This window comes from Brachycentrus maculatus, unplaced genomic scaffold, assembly GCF_059751285.1.
Source record: "Brachycentrus maculatus isolate JH-2025_06_01 unplaced genomic scaffold, ASM5975128v1 h1tg000478l, whole genome shotgun sequence".
Taxonomy (NCBI): domain Eukaryota; kingdom Metazoa; phylum Arthropoda; class Insecta; order Trichoptera; family Brachycentridae; genus Brachycentrus; species Brachycentrus maculatus.
The window spans coordinates 56,711-82,354 of record NW_028281225.1 but is presented as its reverse complement, the minus strand read 5'-3'; the positions used below and the strand labels follow the sequence as shown (position 1 = coordinate 82,354).

The window sequence follows — 25,644 nt, the reverse complement described above, 5'->3', positions numbered from 1 at the left end:
CCAAAGATGGGTCTAAACTGGATCTTTGCTAGTCCATCGAGGGCGGCTTTGTCAAAGGTGAATGTCACCATTTGACCCTTTCCCTCGTGGATACTCCTATAGAGAATTCTTCATCCTAGGCAGTTTAGGCCCATGTTCTGAACATCTAATCGGTTCAGCAGGATTCTTGTCTCTAAAAGAGAACCCAGAACCCACGCTGTTCCGATTAACGGTTTGAGCATGTCTCGCTCATCAATTGCTCGAAGGCATGCCCCCTCGTAAGATTTCAGACTCTCGACGCAGCTGACTAGCCATGATCTGCTGCGATCATCGCCACAGATCACGACCAGCTCCGCTGCCCGAAAGTGAGTCCCTAGAAGTCTTGGGCCCTTTCCACTGCCCGAGATTTCATCCACCTTTTTGAAGATTGAGTCTGCAATCAGCCTCATGTCTTCTTCATTCAGGTTCTTTTTGGAATCCTGAATGCCCACTTTTATTGAGCAGGCCATGTCTCTGAAGCTGGGACCTGGGTTATCGCCTTGCTTCATGACTTTGTTTGCCTTCGGAGACTCCTCCATAGAGCGGGGCCTTTTGCAAGCCCTCTTCTCCTTAGGAAGATTCTCCGAAGCGGACACAACAGGCTTTCTGCAGAGAGTCAGTGCCTCTTCTCGGCTCCAGTCCTGTCCTGCAAGAAGCCTGTTGAGTCGTCGTTTTGCTACTCCCGTTAGATAGGGCCTGGTGTGCCTCTTACCTTCCGGTTGTAGCGAGTGGACAGGTGACTGAAGGTCCCTTGTAACTACGGATGCGGAGGTACCAGGCGTATTCTCCGTGTTCATTTGTTTTGGTGCAGAGTTGCCATGTGCATCCTCTACATCTGTTTTCTTCTCTGTTTTCTTCTTTAGTTTTTTATATTGCCCTACCCATACAAACATACGTAATACGTCCAAATGCAACAAGCGTCCTGTACAAAAAAGTCCAGGTACAAAAAAGCATACCCGCAACCAGAGAAACGTTTGTGATACGTCAAATGGCTCTTACTCGCCTTACGCATACGAAAAAGCCATATGGCGTGTTGAGCATTTTGAGGTAAATATCACTGGCTACCTATTTTTGGAATGTTTGCAGAATATGTCGAGGTTATGTTGATTAATATATTACATTCAATACAAAATACATTTGTAAAAATATTCACTAGAATCTTATGTTGAGAACCTCTGACTTGCAATAGGCATATTGTTTAAAAAATTGCCTGGTACATTGTAAATAAGTATTGTTATTGAGAAATAAAAAAAACTCGATGATTTTTCACCTACTTTTTGGATAAAAACCCAAAGGTAGGGCGGTTAAAAATCATTTACAACCTTTGCAGGATTCTTCATCTTCGCCGTAAACGCAGTCCACCTTGCCGTCGCATCTCCGGTCTCTGTTGACGCAGAGATTGCTCTTCCCGCACGTGAACTGGTCCTCGCTGCACCTCACCACCTTCTCGCACGTGGCCATATCTCTCCCCAGGACCAGGGGGCCGGGGCACAGGCACGAGTGCGCCGGGGGGGGGCGGGTCAAGTCACCGGTGGAGGCCTTCCGCGTGAAATCGCTCTGCACGCAGATGTGGGAGCAGGGATTCTTGCCGACCGCGTTGACGGAGCACTCGTGCAGGGAGGTTATTCTGGGCGAGGTGGTGGGGATGGCTGTCATGTGCATCGTGATCACCTTGTAAGGCAAATCTGTAATCATGATTTATTGTAACTGCAGACAGTTGGTAGAATTCTATATTTAACTGTTGGGTAATATATCCAAAATAAAACAAGGTTTGTTGGATTGAATTCTACATTTATTTATGTATATGTTAATACATGACGCGTTTCGTCTTCTTAGGTGTTTGATAATGTCCTAAGAAGGCAAAGCGCGTCACGTATTAACATATCGCTCACTCCTTTCAAGAACGTCATTAATAAAAAATCATCAATTTTCAGTTGTGCATGTTTTCGAAATGCCCAGAAAATGTACTATATCCCAGCAAAAGCGGCATATTTTTAACTTAATATTTACCCGCTACAGGGCAGAAAATGTTGTTTTTGCATTTTGAAAAAAATGTATTGTTTAATTATTTTTTTAAATATACTAAATATTTTTCAAATGGAGAAAAAACCTTCAGGTTTCACCTAAAAAGATCTGTTGCATAGTAAAAAGTTCAGTAATTGGCTTGATATTATTTTTAATACATTGTATTATATTTTTAAACTTTAAAAACGTTTTCCTGAAAAATCAAGTTTTTTGATTTATGACGTTCTTGAAAGGAGTGATCGATATACATAACACTCGAGTGTTTGATAATGTCCTAGGAAGATGAAAATCGTCACGTATTAACATATACATAAATAAATGTAGAATTCAATCCAACAAACCTTGTTTTATTTTGGATATATTGCTCAACAATGTAATCACAATATTCAATTTATGAAGAAAAAAAAGTACTAATTTCAGTTATTCTGTTATTTTTTAGGTTATTCTGGACGAGGTAGTAGTGTGAATTGTGATCACCTTATAGGACAAATCTGTAATAATAATATTTAATCCAAAGAAATACATTACTTTATTTTTTTAGTTAAAAAGTGTTTAGCCGATAAAGCAGTGTGCGGCAGAGAAAAACCAAGATGGCAACAACGTTACATCAGTTTTGAGAATGTCTTAAAAAACTAAATAGTCATTACTTTGTTTTACAGATCAACATGAGTATTTTGAGTATAATATTATTTAATATTTTTAATTAATTTTTTTTAACATGTTACTTGAGAATAATGTAAAACTTCAATATTAACGAGTGACTAAATTTATGAACATGTGGTTTAGAAAAATAATTTATAATTAAGTCACTTAAAATAACAATTTATAAATAACTTATGACATAGTACTGAATCTATGTGAGTTTATAATGGAAGTATTTGTTTGTTTATTTTTATTGCAATACTTTACAAAACAGTAACAAACAAATATGTACCGTAGAACGGGGCTACTTGAAGTTTGATGTGTTACTTGAGCCCAGTACAAAAAAAATATTTAGATCTGTATTTGGTCTACAATAATGTATGTATAGACATGATTCATTGTTTCCCTGACAGGTGACACTTATTGTCACGATACGTTGATTATTGTAGACCAAATACAGATATAAATCTCTTTTTTGTACTGGGCTCAAGTAACACATCAAAGTTCAAGAAGCCCCATTCCACGGTATATGTTTTCATGTTTATATTTATAATTTTTTACCATTATCTTGTTTTTCCACTAATTTTACAGATAAGCTTAATACTAGACATGGACCGCCTTTGTAGCATAGTGATCAGCAAGTTTGGCTACTGCGCTGGTAGTACCAGGTTCAATTCCCAGAGGGGTCAAAGTAAATCATAAATGATTTTTCAGATGAACCAAGCACCAACAGGGCAGAGACGCCTTGTAGTGGCCATAATCTCCACTTAGGGAATGACATGGATGAAGATGTCAATATAGTATAGCTTACCAATATTGATTTTCCTGTTGACTTTTCTCTCCGTGTCACTAATTTGAGTCCAGTACAACTTGGTGGAGAAATAATTGCTCCAGAAGACAACATTACCGAGAACTGCCAGAGAAGACGGTTTGGTTTTGAGCTCTCTGAAGCCCCTCCTCCCAAGGCCTGAAAAAACAAATCCAGATATATCTATGGAAAGAGTCATCAAGAGTTTTACATTCTGAATTCAAATGATAATCTTTCTATGTCATATATTTAAAGAATTTGAATATTAATCATTATTGTGTGAGAGTCAAATATTCGACTTTGTAATCCTGTTTCAAAATCGCGGAGAGTCCAATTTTTGTCATTTTAAAGTTTTGAAAAAAAAACAACATTATTTTGAGATTGGCTTTGCTACATTGCATTTTTGTTCAGTACATTTAATATGCAATTCCGGGGACGAATTGCAGATTCATTATACTGGAAATTTCGTTAATTCGGTATTTGCTACAAAGAGATTTGACCTGTATGTAGTTACAATGACAAAGCGTACCATCAATGTGGACCATTTCAATTTTTTCAGTTCCATAATCAGATATGAAAATGTGCGAGGTGGTGTGGTCGTAACACAATTTTACACTAGGGCCTGAAAACAAAAACAAAAATATGTAAGCCTTATTTATTTCTTCTTCTTCTTCAAACCTTTATCTGCACCCCAATGGTGCATAGGGCACTGCATCATATAAACACAGTGTTATCTTGATCGTTAACACATGAAGGAAAGGTGATCAGCCCTCCGCTTCAGGAACCAGTCCAGGGTAATATTGAATAAGTGGAGCGAATAAATATTGAATATATATTGGAGCGAAAAAATTACTTATATTATTTGACCCTCCCAGGGAATCGAACCCGGGACCTCCAGTACGGTAGCAGGTATTACACTACGGAGGCGGACTAAATTCCTTATTTATTTATTCAATGTAAAGCCCTGGAATGCTTAAAATTTTATATTTTTTTCGTATAAAATAATATATATTTTATCGATTGAAACACCTATAATATAGGAGGCTTGTCTCCAAAGTAAGGTCTCCAAGGTGGTGCAGTTGCGAGGAACGATTTTACGAGCAATCTGGCAACACTGGTGTGTAGCCCGGTTAGCCCCTACTCCAAATTCCCACCGAGCTGCACTCTCTGTGACGCTTAATCTCGGTTAGGCTCCACTATATCACGACTTCTAGTTATAAGAAGTATGTGTAATGATATGTGTAGTTAACAATATAAGTGTTGGGTAAGATAGTTTATTAACAATATAAATATAATTTATTATATCAGCAGTGTCCGCCTCCGTAGTGTAATAGTCACCGCGCTCGGCTACCATTCTGGAGGTCCCGGGTTCGATTCCCAAGGGGGGTAAAATAAATATAAGTAATTTTTTTCACTGTAATATTTATTCAATACTACCCTGGACTGGTACCTGAAGCGGAGGACTGATCATCTTTCCTTCATGTGTAAACAATCAAGATAACACTGCGTTTATATGACGCAGTGCCCTATGCACCATTGGGGTGCGGATAAGGGTTTTATTATTATTATTATTATATCAGACACTGGATTATTCACCCTACTGATGAGATGTCAATTTTAAAAAGATGCCTCAACTTGATATGAAACATGTATCGTTCTTCTTTGGTGAACCTACACAAGTCGCTCACTCCTTTCAAGAACGTCATAAATCAAAAATTGACAATTTACAGTGGTGCATGTTTTCGGAATGCCCAGAAAATGTACTTTTTCCCAGCAAAAAAGGCATATTTTTAACTTAATATTTACCCGCTACAGGGCAGAAAGTGTTGTTTTTGCATTTTGAAGAAAAAGTATTCTTTTATTTTTTTTTAATATGCTAAATATTTTTCCCGGGACCTGCAGAACGGTAGCCAAGCGTGCTGACCATTACACTACGGAGGCGGACAGGGGTCGATTCCCAGGGGGGGGTCAAATAAATATAAGTGATTTTTTCACTGCAATATTTATTCAATGTTACCCCGGACTGGTACCTGAAGCGGAGGGCTGATCACCTTTCCTTCATGTGTAAACGATCAAGATAACACTGCGTTTCTATGAAGCAGTGCCCTATGCACCATTGGGGTGCGGATAAGGGTTTTATAATAATAAAATATTTTTCAAATGGAAAAAAACCTTTAGTTTTTACCTAAAAAGTTCAAAAAGTGGCTTGATATTTATTTTTAAACTTTTAAAACATTCTCTTGAAAAATCCAATTTTTTGATTTATGTCGTTCTTGTAAGGAGTGAGCGAAGTGTATAAAGTGATTAATTTAGCCAGGTCATAACCCCTGGGTTGCACAGACTTCCATCTTCTTTCATATAAAGAGGAACAATAAATGTAAAAACTAACTAACTAACTAACCATCACGCCGCTTCCCGCAGGGGTGGGCAGAGAGAATAGAGCACCACACCACTCTGTCCTTGCAAACATTCTTCGCCTCTTCCACGTTCATGCATCTCCTCATACATACCCGCCGATTGTTACGACTCCTAACCTGACCACTTTCAAGTATTTGGCATACCTGATCGTGCCATGTTTTTTTCGGTCTTCCTCTGCTTCTTTTCCCACTAACATTCGCCTCATAAATTTGTTTTACCGTTCTTTCCTCACTCATTCGTTCTACATGTCCAAACCATCTCAACACACCTTTCTTAATTTTATCGATAATGCTTATCTCAGCTTTGCATTCCTTCCTTATTTCACTATTCGCACATCTATCATACATCGTTTTGTCACACATTCTTCTGAGAGATCGGATTTAAATGTTAAACAATAAATATTTTATATCAAATTGAGACACCTATAAGATCTAGGTTATAAAACTTATAATGTTGGAGCCTAAGTAGGAGCATGATAAGCAGTGTTGCATAAGCTAGATTTCAGAGTCACTTGGGTATTCTAAAAAAATCTTGGTGTAGCAGCAATAGAGCTTCCACTCACTGCATTGGCCAGATGTGATTTTCGGGCAATTTCTCACCTTTGTATCCATGTTCAATAATGACAGAGCGATCTTTTCCGTCCATACCCATTCGGTCTATGTGAATTACGCCTTTGATGGTTCGAAATGCGACAAACATGAACCTGAAACGTAATATTTATTATTTTAAATAATCAAAAACAAACTCAACCCATTTTTTACAAATAAATGTAAACAAAAACACACACCATGAAAGCATATTGTTTAAAAGACACATCGGTGGAGAATACTTTGTTAATATGACTAAAGAAAAATAATGCATATAATTTATATTTGAAGCACTAACTTTGTGATTTTCCATTTCATAATTGTGTAACTTTGTTTTAAAATCACTATGAATATTTTATTATAACTTAATCATAATGTCTACCGGTTTCGAAGCTAACCGCTTTTTTATCAAGTATTAATCAGTCTTAATACTTGTTCATAAAAGCTTCTTTTCATCTCAGCAATAGATGTCTCTAATGAAGTTCTAGAGATTCAAGAACAATGTTTCAAAATTGGTTCATATATATAGAACTTTCAAGAATTTGAGTAGTGTGGTTGTCAATAATGGGCAGAATTGGTGAATGTTACACATGTGTAAAGTGATCACTTAAACCAGCCTATGACGGTCGTCAGCCCTGTAAATGCCCAGACTTCCATATTCTTCTTCATCTTTGATGAGATGTCAAAAAATAATATGATAATAAGACAATGAATGCAAGAACTGTTGCCAAGAAAGGTCGTCATCTAGTTAGCTTGGCCATGCCTCCCGAGGCATCTACTGCTAACAATCCGTCGACTGCTGATGACGCTAAGCAGCTAGCAGCTTACAAAAAACCCTGGCGATGGTTTGTGGATACTGGATATTACCGAAAAAAAAAGAATAATACTAACCCGTATTCTGGTACCAGCGCCAAGTCAATAGGAGCATCGCCATTCAGTTTGTCAAGAATGACAGCTCTTTCTCTAGTTGTCACTGAGTAAACTTCAATGGTATTTCGGAATACATCGCCCCAGTATAGAAGATTGGTTATGTAATCTATGAGGTAGAAAAATTCATATAGTAATTCAATATCAAATAATATAATTTTATTTTTATGTTAAAATCAAAAACTGATTTTTTGAGTCTACTAAGTTTTGTTTTATTGTTAAAAAAACACAATAAAAGTCAATTTCGTGACAATTTTTTCGTCTAGTTATTGTATTTTCAAACTACATAAGGACCATCAGTCCATTTAATCATCATATTCATCTAAAAATGCCATAACTGGGCGATTGATTTTAACATTTTATATATAAAATATGATGAAGTTGTACAAATTAAACGCCAAATCTGTAATGTAATGTAATGTTTATTATTGTTAATGTAACTCTTTTTTATATACTTTTTTAAATGTAAAGCTGTACAATTCCTGAACAAATAAAATAAATAAATCATTAATTAAAAATGAATGAAAAATATAATTTCATGTTATTTAATGTTTCGGCATTCACTTTGTAATAAAACACAATTAAATTATAAATAAAACACTACTGATTTGTATATAAACTTTAGTTAATATTCAAACCCGTAGATGGGAAACATCTGTAGCTTCAAGTTATAAAAAAACAACATTGACCTCATTGTCAGAGTATATTGACCGGTCAAGCTTTTGGCAAAGTTTACCAGAGTCGATATATTGATTCTCAGCAGTCAAACGGCTAATGAATAATCTGAAATTTTTCTTACCAAAATCCATCCCTTCTACGTGCATAATATCGGAATCAATCAAGTTGAGGGCTAGTTCATTATCCTGACCCAGATTTGCTACTGAGAATATCTTATTACTTCCTCCGTCGTATAAAATCACTCGATCTAAAAGCAGAAGTTACAAACCTTTTTTACTATTTTTATTTTGATGTAAACAACAGCCAACAACAAACAAAAAATACAATATTTCCATATAAAACAAAAATTATGGGATCATTATAGTTTTCTGGATATAACTAAGTGCAATGCCAAAAATATTTAATAACAGAAAATATATCGCTCACTCCTTTCAAGAACGTCATAAATCAAAAATCATCAATTTTCAGTTATGCATGTTTTCGGTATGCCCAAAAAATGTACTATATCCCAGCAAAAGAGGCATATTTTTAACTTAATATTTACCCGCTACAGGGCGGAAAATGTTGTTTTTGCATTTTGAAGAAAAGGTAATGTGTAATTATTTTTTGAAATATACTCAATATTTTTCAAATGGAGAAAAAACCTTCAGGTTTTACCTAAAAAGATCTGTTGTACAGTAAAAAGATCAATAAGTGGCTTGATACTTATTTTTAATATATTGTGTTATATTTTTAAACTTTAAAAACGTTCTCCTGAAAAATCAAGCTTTTTGATTTATGACGTTCTTGAAAGGAGTGAGCGATATGTAAAAACATGAAACAAAAACAAAAAATGTAAAGTTTGTTTCCATATAAAAAATAGCATACGTAAAGATTGTTAAATAAAAACTAGCAAATTAACCATCGCGCCGCTTCCAAGCATGGGTAGGCAGATAGAGAATAATACTACACCATTCTGTCTTTGCTAACATTCTTCGCCTCTTCCACATTCATGCATCTCCCCATAAATCTTCTTCTTTTCCATGTTCGCTCCCTAGGTGGAGCATGTGCCCAACAAGCCCAGTCACTCTGTCACGCGCCACCTTTTTCGCTTACTCCCAGGTCAGTCCGGCATCCTGAAGTTCCGCTGTTCCAATGAGTATCTTTTTCAAACCCTTATCCGCACCTGATGGTGCATAGGGCACTGGATAATATAAACGGAGTGTCAGCTTGATTGTTAACACATGGAGGAAAGGTGACCGCTTCAGGCACCAGTCCAGGGTCATTTTAAATAAATATTAGACTGAAAAATAACTAATATTTATTTTGACCCTCTTGAGAATGGAATCCGGAACCTTCAGTACTGTAGTCGAGCGTGCTGACCATTACACTACGGAGGCGGACATACATACCCACTGATTATTCCTACTCCCGGCCTGACCAATTTCAAGTATTTGAAATACTTGACCATGCCAGTTCCACCAAAAAATATCAGAAAATTGAAATCTGGCAAGGAGTTTTATGAGAAAATAAAATATGTTACCGTTATTTCTATCATAAGTGAGGCAATCAATGCTCATGAACTGACTCCTGTGCAGGACGATGTCGTGTTTGCCCAGAGACTGATGATGCACCGTGGCCAGGTTGGGTCCCATACTCACTATCAACTTCTGAGCTTGTTTTGCATCTGTAACACACATTAACCGCTTCATACTCTTGAAGGAGTCACGAGGAACATTCACTGTTATTTTTTCCACACAAAATGTCAAATCAATGTTACCATGTTATTTACAACATTTTGAGTGTGTCCAAATACTTGTTCACAAAATCTGGATTATCTCCAATTACAGGAGTTATTTTCATATTATTTTTGACATCTCATCAAAGATGAAGAAGAATATGGAAGTCTGGGCATTTACGGGGCTGACGACCGTCATAGGCTGGTTTAAGTGATCACTTTACACACGTGTAACATTCACCAATTCTACCCATTATTGACAACCACACTACTCAAATTCTTGGAAGTTCTGTATATATGAACCAATTTAGAAACCTTGTTCTTGAATCATAATAATAAAAATAAATAATCATATTTATAAAAAGCTTCTTTACATCTCACCAATAGATGTCTCTAGTGAAGTTGTAGTGATTCAAGAACAAGGTTTCTAAATTGGTTCATATATACAGAGCTTCCAAGAATTTGAGTAGTGTGGTTGTCAATAATGGGTAGAATTGGTGAATGTTACACGTGTGTAAAGTGATCACTTAAACCAGCCTATGACGGTCGTCAGCCCCGTAAATACCCAGACTTCCATATTCTTCTTCATCTTTGATGAGATGTCAAAAATAATATTACCATGTTATATTGTATAGACACATTAAGTCAGAAATTTGTATTAACACACTATCTGCGGGAAGGGTAATTTTACCGTTTCACTCGACTGGTGGTGTTGGGCGGGAAGGGTAATTTTACCTTTTCACTCGACTCATAGTAAATTGCGTGTAAGTTATTTTTACCCATGACTTTTGCGGCATCTTTTGATCTCATATCGATGTATAATATAATAATAATAATAAAACCCTAATCCGCACCCAATGGTGCATAGGGCACTGCGTCATATAAACGCAGTGTTATCTTGATCGTTTACACATGAAGGAAAGGTGATCAGCCCTCCGCTTCAGGTACCAGTCCAGGGTAATATTGAATAAATATTACAGTGAAAAAAATCACTTGTATTTATTTTACCCCCTTGGGAATCGAACCTGGGACCTCCAGAACGGTAGACGAGCGTGCTGACCATTACACTACGGAGGCGGACAATCGATGTATACAGTAGGTTAAACGTTATCACTTCTTTTTCAGAGATGTTTATCTCTATTATGAGCGTGAATCCTTACCAATAACTTCCAATTAATATGAATACATTTTTAGTATGAGAGAAGTTAACTCACCTATACAGGACACTCTGTCCTGAGACAACAGCTTGTCCTCGGGACAGGCACAGCTGTGTGAGCTATTCCCGCTCAATAAACATATGTGACTGCACATACTGTGTTCACAGGCGTGACGTTTCATCGGCTTGAGTGATTGATGATAGATATTTATACCTTTAAAATTAAATGTGTCAATTAAACCTAGACCACGGGACTTGTTTCAATGAACTTCAATACAAAATTTTTAACAATATTTTAGACTGTCCCTTGTTATTGCAAATGATAAATATTTACGCCCCAACCAGAAATACTAGAAACCATCAAATATTTTATTGTAATAACAGCCGGACAGTGTCTGGATTCAATACTCCTATACACTGAATGCAAAACCTCGGCAATGATTTCGCGGACCATATTGATATGTATCTGGAATATGTCACTTCCTAACTATACAGCAAAAATAATTACAATATTTCAGGCTAATATGTACATAATTCCTTGTTTTATATGTTCATCTTTGTTTGGATAAGTACTTTTTGAACCAATAATATACTTAAAAAGAGAAAACATTATTTTATCATATTATTTTATACAACATGAAATATGTATAAATGTACAAATTTGGCGACGGCCGGTAATAAAGGTAAAAATAATATACTGTGGAACCTCTATCTATCGTTCTCGAATAATCGTTTTCCCGGATGTGTCGTTTATTTCTTCTATCCCGACTTAATTTCATACTAAACTAAACCGCATCGATTGTTTCTCTATCACCATTTACCGCATTTATCGTTCGAATTAAGCTGCATATTTGATACATTTTGTCTGTTTTTTGACATTATTTCCAATTTTCTTACATTCAACGGCAAAGTATGGGATAGAAACTATCGAAAGCTTGTATAACCGATAGCAGGAGAGGTCGATATTGATGAAAAGGAGCCGCTGCCTGTACCTGCATTTCCAGAAGCGCGCACAGTCTTTGAAAGAAAACTTTCTACAACGCACATTCAATAACCGATGCTGAAAAAAATACTATTTGCAAAGCCGAAAATATACTATTGACTTACGAAAATAAAACAGTTAAAAACCGAAGTATTTTTTAAATTCTATTCAGGTTTGTATTTTTTTAAATAAATACATTTGCATCTGAAACATGTATTCTTCTTAAAATTTTAGCCTACGAATGTATATGCAGATTGGGAGGACTGTATCTTTACTCGGTCGTATATATTTGCGTATTGACCTCTTAACCCCGCATTCATAGTTTTCCCGCATTCATAGTTTATTTTAATAGGTCCCTTTAAAAATGATAGATAGAGGTTTCACTGTAATTTCCTTTAAAAGTTGGGGTACATCAAGGATGGGTGCTCAGCCCGCTACTGTTCATCTTGGCCATAGACTATTTAACAAACCAAGAAATGAGCAATCCTCTAAAGGTGTTATTATTCACAGACAATATTGTACTAATAAGTGAAAAACACGTAGACTTACAAAATGGTCTGGAAAGATGGACTGAGAAAAAATAACACCGAATATCTGTACCTACCATTCGAAAATACAAATGCTGCCATCCCCCCAGTTGAAAGGAGAAGCAATACCAAATTGCGACTCCTTTAAATACCTAGGATCCGTTATACATAGGGATGGAGGTAGCGCAGCAGATGTATCACACAGAATAAATCAGATTGTATCACACAGAACAGCAGATGTATTACACTGAATAAATGTGGGGTGGATGAAATTCCGATCTGTGATGGGATTCCTTTGCGATCCAAATTAAAGGGAAAAGTCTACCTTTCAATTGTCAGACCCGCACTCCTATACGGCTCCGAATGCTGGACGATGTACAGCACTTTCTCTAGGCAACTAGAGTCCGCTGAAATGCGAATGCTCAGATGGTCAGCGGGAGTGTCCCTTAGAGACAAAATAAAGATTTCACGTATTCGTGGAAGCCTGGGTGTAACAGACATCAAAAGGAAGGTGGAGTAAAGACAATTGAGATGGTATGGGCATATAGGACGCAGAGAACCCGAACATGTAGTCAACCAGGTAATAGAAATGGATCTTCCTCGAAAGTTATCTAGAGAAAGACCAAGGAATTCATGGGTGCTGCAGAAAGATAACATGATTCGAAGGCATGGCCTAGGTGACGTTATCCAGGACAGAAGGACATATAACCTGAGGATGAGGAGAGCTGACCCCAGCAGTCTACAAGGATAATAAGCTGGGATGTAGCCAGGAAGAAGAGATAATAAAGGTATAAATATATATACTAATTTTGGTGATAGATCTTTTGCCGTTGCTGGTCTATGTAGAATTCAGACAAATTTCCAACTAAATTCTAGTCCCACCTTTTCCGGATCTCTTATCCATAGAAATTAATGTAAATTTTAAATCACCCTTAAGGTGATATCTCACAAAAACTATGCTTTATAAATTAAAAATATTTATTTTAATTATTAACTTCAAATTGAAACACTATAATTGTTCATTGGTAATGTTTTCATATGAATTTTAGGGCAATATTACATACCGTATATCTTTCTAGCTGTAACCAAGGTCTTTTGATTCTTTCCGGTGAACTTGTTGGCTGTTTGTATGGAGTTAGTTACCCAGTCACTCCAATACAAGTTGTCTTCCAACACCGCGATCCAATATGGTCTTTTAATATTCTCTAGAATCACCTAAAAATAAAATATAAATTCCTTTAGAGTTATTACATTCTTAAAATCCACCATCCCCACAAATAGATAGGATAGTAGAATTCGGGTACTGCGCATTTCATAAACTTTTCCTGTATTGATAATAATAATTCTTATTTATTGTAACTGCAGACAGTAGGTAGAATTCCATTTTAAATTATGCGTAAGATGGATATCCAAAATTAAAGAAGGTTGTTGGATTGAATTCTACTTTTATTTACATATATATGATAATATGTGACGCGTTTCGTCTTATTAAGACATTATCAAACACTCCACGTGTTTGATAATGTCTTAATAAGACGAAACGCATCACATATTATCATATATATGTAAATAAGATTAGAATTCAATCCAATAACCTTGTTTAATTTTGGATATTTTATCCAAAAAAATAATAATTCTCTATGCTTTGATCCACCATTTGGCCATATTGCTTTGATGCTGTTCAATACATACCTTTCTGTCAGACCCATCAAGGTTGGAGCTCTCAAGTTTGGAGTGATGTCCGTCCACCCAGTACAGGCGACTAGATGGAAAGTCGATGGTCAGTCCATTTGGGCACACCAGATCATTGCTCACTATCACGCGGTCCGAGGATCCATCCATGTTGGCCTTAGCTATCAGAGGTCTTTTGCCCCAGTCTGTCCAATACATTTCTCTAAAAACATGCACAAAATTCTCTTTATAAATTAGAGATGTGACTAATGAGTAACTGTTACTTCTTTGGGATGATTTTGTTTGTTCTCGTGATAAGAAAACCACAGTACACTCCTAGAGAGAGGTCAGACTCTCAATGGTCTTCAATATACCTTGCCGTATGTTTATACATCTTTGGTTTGACCGGTTTTGTTTTTTTTTCTAAAAAGAAATATTTTGTGTTTTACTTACACAAACATTTCAATTTCATACTTTTTCTGTAAGCCTAAGCGGCTCATTATTAGAAATAGGTATCAACTTGTGGTAGAGTGGGTTCGAACTGAGAAAAGAGTCCCGCAACACTAACCACGGGATCACAACCCGACACGAGATTCATGCTTCAAGCATATTTAAACAATTTAAAATATGACACATGCTGTACGTACTTAACACCACACAGAGTACGTATTAGGTAAGTCTTCATAATATCTTTTCAATTTATAAATATTTTTAAAAAATCTCACGTTTACTTAAAATATTACGGCTTACCAGGAACTTCTTCTTCTAACCCTTATCCGCACCCCAAAGGTGCATAGGGCACTGCATCGTATAGAAGCAGTGTTACCTTGATCGTTAAATACACGAAGGAAAGGTGATCAGCCTTTCGCTTCAGGTACCAGTCCAGGGTCATATTAAATATATATTTGACTGAAAAATCAATAATATTTATTTCGACCCTCTTGGGCATCGAACCCGGGACCTCCAGCATGGTAGCCTAGCGCGCTAACCACTACACTATGGAGGCGGACAGTCTTACTTATCTCCTAGCACTTAAAGGGTTTATTTACCAATTGCCTTTGTTATAATATTAATTAATATTGCCACCCTTTGGGATGGATAATTCTTTAGGCCATAGAATATTAGAACGTACCCAATCAATGGATGTAGCGTAATGGCCCTTGGCTTGTCCACAGCTTTTGCAAATAATATGGAACAGTGGAGTCCATCGTTGGAACACACTCCGATGTGCTGCAACTCTTCGTCCGTGAAATACAAATTTCCCGTGAGCCAGTCAACGACAATATCCTGGGGTAAACTGATGCCATTTTTCACAAGAGTCTGGAAATGAGACAAAAGTGTTTCATTTTTATTATAAAATGCATATGTATTTCTCGGTCTTCCTCTGCTTCTTTTCCCGCTAACATTCGCCTCATGAATTTGTTTTATCGTTCTTTCCCCACTCATTCGTTCTACATTTCCAAAGCATCTCAACACACCTTTCTTAATTTTATCGATAATGCTTTGAGGAAGACCGAGAAAAACATGGCACGATCAGGTATGCCAAATACTTGAAAGTGGTCAGGTTAGGAGTCGTAACAATCGGCGGGTATGTATGAGGAGATGCATGAACGTGGAAGAGGCGAAGAATGTTTGCAAGGACAGAGTGGTGTGGAGCTCTATTCTCTCTGCCTACCCCTGCGGAGAAGCGGCGTGATGGTTAGTTAGTTAGTTAGTTTTTCATATGTATTTACATATACCAGGTGTGTGCATAGGTCTTTTCATTATTTATATTTTAAAATAAATGCAATTTGAGAAGAAAAAAAAACAGAAACAAATCCATTTACAAAAATGTGTCAAGGTGGTGTGAAATTAGCTCACATTGGACATATCAGAAATGTACGGCTGACAGCAAACACTATAGACAATATCAAAAGGTGGTGTGGGTTTTAATTAAAAACCTACTTAAATTAACAGAAGGGAAGCGAGATGAAAGCGGATTAATTTTAACACAGATTTATTCAGTTATAGCAAATGACAGTCAAGAAATATTTAAGAATAATCGCGTGATTCTAATGCACGCGCAGTTGGAGAAGGGCGTGTCGATCACTGGACGAGCGGTAGCGGAATGTGACGCCCTGGTTTTTGTTCGGCCCGAGCTCGGCTTCGTTTTGCATTTCTTGTTTGCGTGTTCGATTATGCTCGTTCGTTCGATTATGTTGTGGGTTGCCACAGTGGACACAAAAACTTAAAAAGAAAAAGTATTCGGTGCCATATGTATTTGTGAAGATATTTACTAGTGTGTAGTACCAATACTACTACTACTAGTACAATACAATTTACTAGTGTGTATGTGTCCGCCTCGATGGTTAGCACGCTCGGCTATCGTTCTGGAGGTCCCGGGTTCGATTCCCAGGGGGGTTCAAATAAATATAAGTGATTTTTTCACTCTAATATTTATTCAATATTACCCTGGACTGGTACTTGAAGCGGAGGGCTGATCACCTTTCCTTCTTGTGTTTAAGATCAAGATAACAATGCGTTTATATAATGCAGTGCCTTATGCACCATTAGGTGCAGATAAAGGGTTTGAATAGAATTTAATTGAGTACCAATAACGATAATTAAAGCGATTTCCACTAACTAAAAGTACAAATTGCAAAAGAGATACCTCTTTTTCAGTTCCATCCAGCAATGATCTAACTATTCCTTCATATCCTATCGCAATCTCAGTCCAATACACGTACTTTCCGTCGTAATCCACTCCCAGAGGTTGGTTGGCTTTCTTGGACACTGAATAATACTTCTCGGATTCCAGATGGAATGCTCTGACCTGTGTATCTGTACTGAACACCAAAACAGCTTCCCCATCTGTAAATAATCAACAGTTATTTAAAAAAAAAACAAACTAGAGAGAAAAAAAGCTTCTTATCATCTCACCAATAGATGTCTTTAGTGAAATTCTAGTGATTCAAGAACAGTGGTTCGAAATTGGATCATATATATAGAACATCCGAGAACTTGAGTAGTGTGATAAAATCATACACCTAAGTAACTTCACTGCTAACTTAGAATCAATAAAATGTATAAAATCATGCCTCTAGCGAGATAGCAAGTCTTTTTGCCTAGAATTTTCACTCATGAATTACATGAAATTATAGTAACTTTAAACATAAAGAGAAAATCCACTCGCGAGTAGGCATAGGCTATGAAACTTAAAAAGTTGAAGCCTGAGTATGGTCATTATAAGCGGTGTTGCATAAGCCGTAGCTAGATTTCAGAGTCACTTGGACGTTAGGTAATTCAAAAAAAAATTGAGTAATGTGGTTGTCAATTATGGGTAGAATTGGTGAATTTTACATGTGTCACGGTCGTAAGACCCGTAAATGCCACACTTCCATATTATTTGTCATCTTTGTTAAATAGTCAAAAAAAAAGTTTGGAAGTCATTCGAAGGGGGCTACATCCAGCAGCGGAGAGACGGCTTCAAAACAGCTTCAACAATTATTAAAAAACAAGAAAGAAAAGAAAAAAAACCCAAACTCAAGAAGTTTAGAAGTCACAAGAAGAGACCTATATCTAGCAGTGGAAAGATTGCTGATAAGGAAGAAGAAGAAGAATGGTATTTGCAGGTGCTAGAAGAGGACGCAAACAGCGAAACCTATTGAGTACCTAAAAAATATTGAGACTACTGTTTTATAGAGAGGAGTCACTCTTTTACAAACACAAATTTTCAATTCCAAATTAAAAAAAATATGCATTACTAACATAAATTTAGGGCAATCGTATGATTATAATTTAAAAGTGAATATGTTGACTTATTTCAGAAAAATGTGGTTTGATTCCCCTTCTTGATTTTCCCATAGAAAAAAGAAGATTGTTTGAAACGGTATATGTTCATCCAATTGATATTTTACAAGGGAATTTTTTTATTTTAATTTGATTGGAACAATGTAAGTAAATTGTTTTCGAAATATCTGTCTTGATTCCCATTTGTTTTCTGTCATAATCTATATGAAGTATGTTGAAGAGAAATGTAGATAAACCCTAGAATTTTCTGCTTACCCCTCAGGGTATGCATACCATGAGAGTAGCACAAGAGTAGCGCGAGAGTAGCATGAGAATAGCATGAGAGTAGCATTAGAGTAGCGCGGGAGTAGCATGAACAACTGAGACAAGAACTGACTTGCGACTTTGCACGTCCTGTTGTCAACATGCAATTTGTAGCCGGAATCGCATGTGCAGTGATATGCTCCCGGGAGGTTGACACACTTGTGGGAACACTGGTGAGGAAGGGAACATTCGTCGATATCTTCACATTCTTCAGGAGTGACATGGTTATATCCTGGAGGACAAATGCACATGGGACCTTGCGGCGTGTTGGCGCAAGAATTACTGCATTTGATTTTGGTGCATTCACCTGAAAAAAAAACTTGTGAATTATTATTATTATTGCACTACTTAAAGCTGGAGGTTGGTAATTTTTAATGTGTCTGCAGCCACTCTAAGCAGCAACTTTGTGCTACATTATCTCAAATTATAAGCTGATATGACTTCAATATATGACTTCTTCCTATACTGTATAATAATATATACCTTTGACTTTGTAAGAAATATCACATTTCTAAGCAGCGAGAGAAATGAATCGATGATCAAACATTATTACCAGAAGGACATTGGTACCATACACCAAGGTAGGACACTATATGTCGAACGCTATTCTGGTGGAACGGTAGGACAATTAACAGTCAACAGTCCGCCTTCCCCTGAGGAGTTTTACGTAGTTTCCTTCCAGCGATGAGCAAATGCTGACAAGTTCCTGATTGGGCCACATAAGATTATCCCTCCTGTTCCCAACTCAGATTGAAATAAAACATCTTTTTGAAATATAAAATCTACTCAATGATCTATAAACCTTGTACATAATAAGTAAGGTAAATGATAAATGCAATTCCCATCTAAAAAAATCTTACGTTCGTGACATTTTCCTCCTTCATCCGACCCATCCTTGCAGTGAGGAGTGTCGTCACACACTTGGTCCACGTGAATGCAGCTTGAGTTGTCAGCACACTTAAACCGGTCGTGTTTCAAGTCACACGGCTGATCAGCATCATAATCTGGAAAGTGAAATGCAGAACAATGGCCATAAACTATTCGTCTTCTTCATGAGCCCTCTGTCCTCCACTGCAAGACATAGGCGTCTTTCTTGTCCTTACATTTCCTTTGGTTGGTTGCTGTTTGCAGCTACCCCTTTCTACTCCTTTCTACCCCTACAGAGACTATATCGTCGGACCATCTCTTTTGGGACTTCTGACTCCTCTTTTATTCTCCCAAGGTCTCCATCTTAATATTTATGGGGTCCATCTTGTGATGTCCTGTCTAGCAATAGACTAAATTGCATAAACTATTTACCTCTTCGTGCCATAAAATACCAGGTTAAACAGCGTATGGCTCGGCGTTTGGGGCATAATGATTATTTCCAATCGATAAAATTTATTGATTATAAGCGTGGTATATGCTTAAAATGTTGATATTCAATCTTAAAATATAACATTTAAATAAAAAATAAAACTCACTCTGTAGGGTACAACCTTTTCATTAATATCTTACTACTCGAGAGGTTAATAATAATCTCTATTATATGGGAAGACGGAATAAGAATTGAGGAAATTAGGAGCAGGACCAGAATTGCATATATCGTGGACATATGCTTTATAAACCATGGCTCTTACAAAAATAAATCTTGAAAAGCTCAAATGCACAGACTTCCATATTCTTCTTCATCTATGTTGAGATGCCAAAAATTAATAAATACAACAGATTAAAGTTTTATATTCAAATTTTGCTTAACTCCATTGTTTAAAGATATGAATGTATATATGGCTTACTGCAATGCTGTTCATCACTGTTATCTCCACAGTCATCCGACATGTCGCATCTCCATTCACTTATTATACAGACGCCGTTAGAACACAGAAATCCAGAGCAATTCTGGAACAAAAATGTGTAATTTTAGACATATTATACAAAATTATTGATTTCCTTCTTCTTTTGTACCTAAAAACTAACTTACTAACCATCACCCTGCTTTCCAGCAGGGAGAGAGAATAGAACGCCACACCAACTTGTCTTATGCAAACAATCTCCGCCTCTTCCACACATACAATTCTAGGTACTTAGGTACATAATAGTTTTAACATGTGTAGTAATATTTACGGGAGACAAGAATAGTTAATGGGGCATGTAGATACATATTTTTTTTATAGGTTTAGACAAATGTTGATAATATTATAATAGGTTGGTGTTATTTGACTACAATATATGACATAAGTATCGAGTGTTTAATGGGTAATGGAACATGCATAGGTATAATATATAGGTATTACTTATAACCCTTATTCACACCCAATGGTGCATAGGGCACTGCATCGAATTGACACAGTGTTATCTTGATCATTACTTACATGAAGGCAAGGTGATCACTCTTGCGCATCAGGAACCAGTCCAGAGAAATATTAAATAAATATTACGATGTAAAATCACTAATATTTATTTTCACCCCCTCTGGGAATCGAACCCGGGACCTCCAGCACGGCAGCTAAACACGATGACCATTACACCACGGAGGCAGACATAGGCGGAGGAGGATACATAGGTATATTTAATTTTATTCATTTTCTGGAGAAGGAAGAATCTATTGACTTGGCAATTGCAAGACAATTTCGTTTTTGTAGCTAAAGAAAAATGTTGCAATATAAATTGTCCCAAAAATAAAAAAAAAATTGTAAATAAATATTTGTCTGCCTCCATAGTGTAATGGTCATCATGCTCGGCTACCATAATGGAGGTCCCGGGTTCGATTCGCAGGGGGAGGGTCAAATAAATATAATTTATTTTTTCACTCTAATATTTATGCAATATTACGCTGGACTGGTACCTAAAGCGGAGGGCTGATCACCTCTCCTTTATGTGTTAATGATCAAGATAACACTGCGTTTATTTGATGCAGTGCCCTATGCACCATTAAGGTGCGGATAAGGATTTAATGATGTTATTTGACTCCAATACATAACTTAAGTATCACATAAGTGTGCAATGGGTAATGGGAAATGTAGCTAAGTATACTTCTATTCATTTTCGGGGAAAGGAAGAATCTATTTACATGGCAATTGTGAGACAATCAATGTTTTTATAGCTAAAGACAATTGTTTTATTGCTAAAGGTAAATGTTGCTATTTAAATTGTCCAATAAATAAATAAGACAGGCGCTGTGGCTGCGAAACTGGCGTCACGGGTTCAATTCCCGCCAATTGCAAAATGAATTTGAGAAAAGTTTATATTCAATCATTTTTATTTTATTTTATTTTTTTAACTTAATTTGTATACATTTATTTAAATCACAGTTTTAAACATATTTAAAACAATTTTTTGCAGAGACCCACCCACCAAGCCACCTTGTGTGTCTTGTCGGTGGAGTTATTTTTTAATTAATTTTTTATTGTTTTTAACGATTTTAACCTAATATACACACAAAAAAGAGAGAAAAGTTTATAATAAAAACATTTTATAATTTTCATAAAATAAACTCTTGATCATTTACCCATGCCTTTGTTCCATATTTTATGTATTTTGACCTCTTACATCCGTCGGCAACAAATTGAAAATGTTCGGAACGATATATTGCAGTGTTCGACTCCTATATTTACTGTTAATTCTTGGGACTATCAAACCTTCGTTGTGTGTAAATCGTGTATCATGGTTGTGTGCTAAAAGATTTTGATACTTTTGTCTAGTTTGTTGCTCAACGATGATACTCATCCACAATATTCCACGTACCGGCAGTAATTTTAAATGTTTTTATATCAAGATTGGATTGTCAATTGAAATTGTTCGGAACGAATTGGTCTGGGTGTTTGTAATGTATCTTTCACATTTACCTTTCCTATCCTCACCATCCTACCTGCAGACAAGCTTCTAAAATAGAAGCTTTGCGGGTTATTCCTTTAAAAAAAATAATAATAATAAAAAAAAAGTAAAAATAAGTGACATTTTGTCATTTACAACATTTTGAGTGTGTCGTAATACTTGTTCACAAAATCTGGATTATCTCCATTTACAGGAGTTATTTTCATATAATTTTTTGACATCTCATCAAAGATGAAAAAGAAAATGGAAGTCTGGGCATTTACGGGGCTGACGACCGTCATAGGCTAGTTTAAGTGATCACTTTACACACGTGTAACATTCGCCAATTCTACCCATTATTGACAACCACACTACTCAAATTCTTGGAAGTTCTATATATATGAACCAATTTAGAAACCTTGTTCTTGAATCACTAGAACTTCACTAGAATATTAAATTATAAGCTTAATAATAAAAATGAAAATGGTATTTTCTGGCGTTTCTCATGTGTGTGTTTATAATCCAGGATTCGGATCTCACATACTAATATAAGAGTTTCTGCTTAATAAAAAGCTTCTTTACATCTCACCAATAGATGTCTCTAGTAAATGCCCCGTAAATGCCCAGACTTCCATATTCTTCTTCATCTTTGATGAGATGTCAAAAAATTACATTTTGTCATATGTAAGTGCCCTAAGTAAAGCGCTCCAACTACATTTTAATCAATTTTGAGATAATTGGTGTATGTTATCAACTGACCGTTATCTATAAATATAAACAAAAAAAATATATATATAAAATAAATTACGCCTAGTTTTCAGGCGTATAAGACGATATCTACAATTTTTTAAATGAACTGAACTCCTAAAACGCTAACTTCTTAATTTTGACAAAGCATAAAGTTTCAAAATGATGTAATACATTATTATATCGTGTTATTGAATGTATAATACTAGTTTAGAATTTGTCCGCCTCCGAAGTGTAATAGTCAGCACGCTCGGCTACTTTCTGGAGGTCCCGGGTTCGATTCCCAAGGGGGGTAAAATAAATGTAAGTGATTTTTTCACTGTCATATTTATTCAATATTACCCTGGACGGGTACCTGAAGCGGAGGGCTGATCACCTTTCTTTCATGTGGAAACGATCAAGATAACACTGCGTTTATATGACGCAGTGCCCTATGCACCATTGGGGTGCGGATAAGGGTTTTATTATTTTTTATTAGTTTAGAATTTCAGATAAAACCGTTGATCAAAAAAAAATATGTTGAAAAAATCTTCTAAACTCTCCTCCTGTAAAGTAACAGATTTGCAGATAGAGCATTTTACATAGGGGCCGTTGATATATTACCTTCTCGCTTAAATTGCACTTGACTTCATCGCCGTGGTCGAAACAGTCGGGAATGCCGTTGCATACCCACTCCAGCGGAATGCAAAGGTCATCATTGCATTTGTGTTGGTTTTCATCGCATTTCTTAAATATGGGAGGATCTTGTATGTAGTTTACTGCAGAAAAAAAAGTTTAAGACTTTATTAAATGGAAATGCCAATTGGAAAAGCCAAATGCGGTATCCCTGCTCAACCATATCTCCTTGCATATTGGCATTTTTAATTTTTCGAAGGTGTCCTCGCCGAAATGAAAAATGAGATAGGAAATTCAAGAGGAAAACATTACTGTATTTCTTGGTTATATCCATTTGCTATTTTCTATCTGTCTATTAGTGTCGAGTTGTGGTCCCGTGGTTAGTGTCGCGGACTCTTAAGTCAGAGTTTCTCGGTTCGAACTCACTCTACCACAATTTGATACCTATTTCTAATAATGAGCTATTTTATTATTTACACAAATATTTAAATGAAATTGAAATATTGTGTAAATAATAAAAACACACATACTTCTCTTTTAAAAAAAAATTATATAAAATATTATTATATATACCTGTTCATACACAGGCATGTATGAATTGTATATGTTTGTGTGTATGTATATGTTTGTGTGTGTCTGTGTAGTTAATTACTTATAATATATATGTTTTATGAAATATATGATGTAAATTGTTATGTACATAAAAGAAAAAATAAATTAATAAATGAGAAACAAATTAAATTAAAAAATATATTTTTTTGTATTAACATGTAAGTATTTTGGCACAACACAGACTATGCCTAAAGAGCGTACATATAATTAAAAAAATGTATCTCTGTTCTAAAACAAAAAAATTAAAAATTGTTGTCGGGTGGTTTTTTCAACAACTGCGACCCTAATTACACTCAGACAGTCTGCTGCCCGACCCTCAGTATACCAATCACAAACAACCATAAACCCAATTCCCATCTGTACAGAGTTTTATGGTGTCTCTCGCGTTCTACCAAAATGAAGCAAATAGAACGCTTATAAGCGTCTTCTGCTCTCACTTTTTTGTACCTGAACTTACGGGATATGGCTTGTTCCGTTCGGGTGATAATGTATAGCGCATGTATCACGTATGGTCATATGAGTAGGGCGGTTAGTAAAAAAATTATATATGCATACCAGAGCAGCCTTTCTCATCCGAGTCATCCGAACAATCGAAATCATTGTTGCATCGAAATATGGAATGTATGCAAATTCCATCATTGCAGCGCCACCACATCGGCCCCACGCAGTCACCATTTCCTAAAACGCATATACGTTAGTCTTTTATTTATTGTTTCCCCATTCACTTTGTGGTGAGATATGATAAAATTATAAAAAGAAAACACTTGTGTTTTACCACTTGAGTTTATTTTATTATAACGACTAGTTTCGGAAGCTATGCTTCTATCCTCAAGTCTAAATATAAACTCCTATAAATATAAACAGTTCACATTTAGACCTGAAGATTGTTTTCGAAACTCTCTCTTTCTCTCTCTCTCTAACCTTTATCCGCACCCCAATCCATTGGGCATATAAAATATGATCGTTAACATATGAAGGAAAGGTGATCAGCCTTCCGCTTCAGGAACCAGTCCAGAGTAATATTGAATAAATAGTAGAGTGAAAAAATCACTTATATTTATTTGACCCCCCCCTGGGAATCGAACCCGGGACCTCCAGAACGGTAGCCGAGCGTGCTGACTATTACACTACAGGGGTGGACAGTAAATAATTAGTAAAAATATTAATTTAAAAAATGTTACCACAGTTATTTTCATCTGAGCCGTCGGTGCAATCAGTTTTATTATTACATTGCAAAGTTTTTTTAATGCACTCTCCATTTGCGCATTTAAAGTTGACCGGGAGAGAACATTCTGTACCGGAGTACTCAAACGGCAGACTTTTGATTAGTATTGGCAGTTCTGCCAAACCCAGTACCAAGAGAAGGCACACGTCTGCCAACATCCTTCTGTTTCTGTAATGAAATTAATGGAAAAAATGTAGCTACAGTGAAACCCGGATTCTACATCCCCAGATTTAACATTTTCCCTCTAATTGCGTATAATTATTTCAGTTGTGATACAAGCAGTCCACGTGCAACACCAAAAAAATCGATGTCGAATGATATTCGTCATTGGACCAGTAAGGGTTAATGACATCTCTAAAAGGAATGAAGAGTTTTTTCTGTATTTAATGTTAATAAAAATAGTAT

At 36.2% G+C, this 25,644-nt stretch overlaps 1 protein-coding gene across 2 annotated transcripts in view; it reads right to left on the bottom strand.

Annotated features, from left to right (window-relative positions):
- LOC148302098 (vitellogenin receptor Yl-like) overlaps window positions 1-25,644 on the bottom strand; it is a 39,325-nt gene that overhangs the window by 12,740 nt on the left and 941 nt on the right. For both annotated transcript variants that reach the window (XR_015838705.1, XM_088272156.1), the window contains exons 2-19: window positions 25,196-25,407; window positions 24,570-24,692; window positions 23,391-23,545; window positions 20,024-20,126; window positions 19,109-19,252; window positions 18,322-18,555; window positions 16,807-17,006; window positions 15,289-15,476; window positions 14,178-14,379; window positions 13,550-13,700; window positions 11,035-11,190; window positions 9,626-9,769; window positions 8,225-8,350; window positions 7,390-7,534; window positions 6,511-6,614; window positions 4,023-4,115; window positions 3,497-3,652; window positions 1,341-1,703 (exon numbers count right to left, since the gene is read on the bottom strand). Coding sequence is in view for 1 of the 2 variants with exons in the window: in XM_088272156.1 (XP_088128282.1) it covers window positions 1,341-1,703; window positions 3,497-3,652; window positions 4,023-4,115; window positions 6,511-6,614; window positions 7,390-7,534; window positions 8,225-8,350; window positions 9,626-9,769; window positions 11,035-11,190; window positions 13,550-13,700; window positions 14,178-14,379; window positions 15,289-15,476; window positions 16,807-17,006; window positions 18,322-18,555; window positions 19,109-19,252; window positions 20,024-20,126; window positions 23,391-23,545; window positions 24,570-24,692; window positions 25,196-25,407 (2,999 nt within the window). In the remaining variant the exon portion in view is untranslated. The remainder of the gene's footprint in view (window positions 1-1,340; window positions 1,704-3,496; window positions 3,653-4,022; window positions 4,116-6,510; window positions 6,615-7,389; window positions 7,535-8,224; window positions 8,351-9,625; window positions 9,770-11,034; window positions 11,191-13,549; window positions 13,701-14,177; window positions 14,380-15,288; window positions 15,477-16,806; window positions 17,007-18,321; window positions 18,556-19,108; window positions 19,253-20,023; window positions 20,127-23,390; window positions 23,546-24,569; window positions 24,693-25,195; window positions 25,408-25,644) is intronic.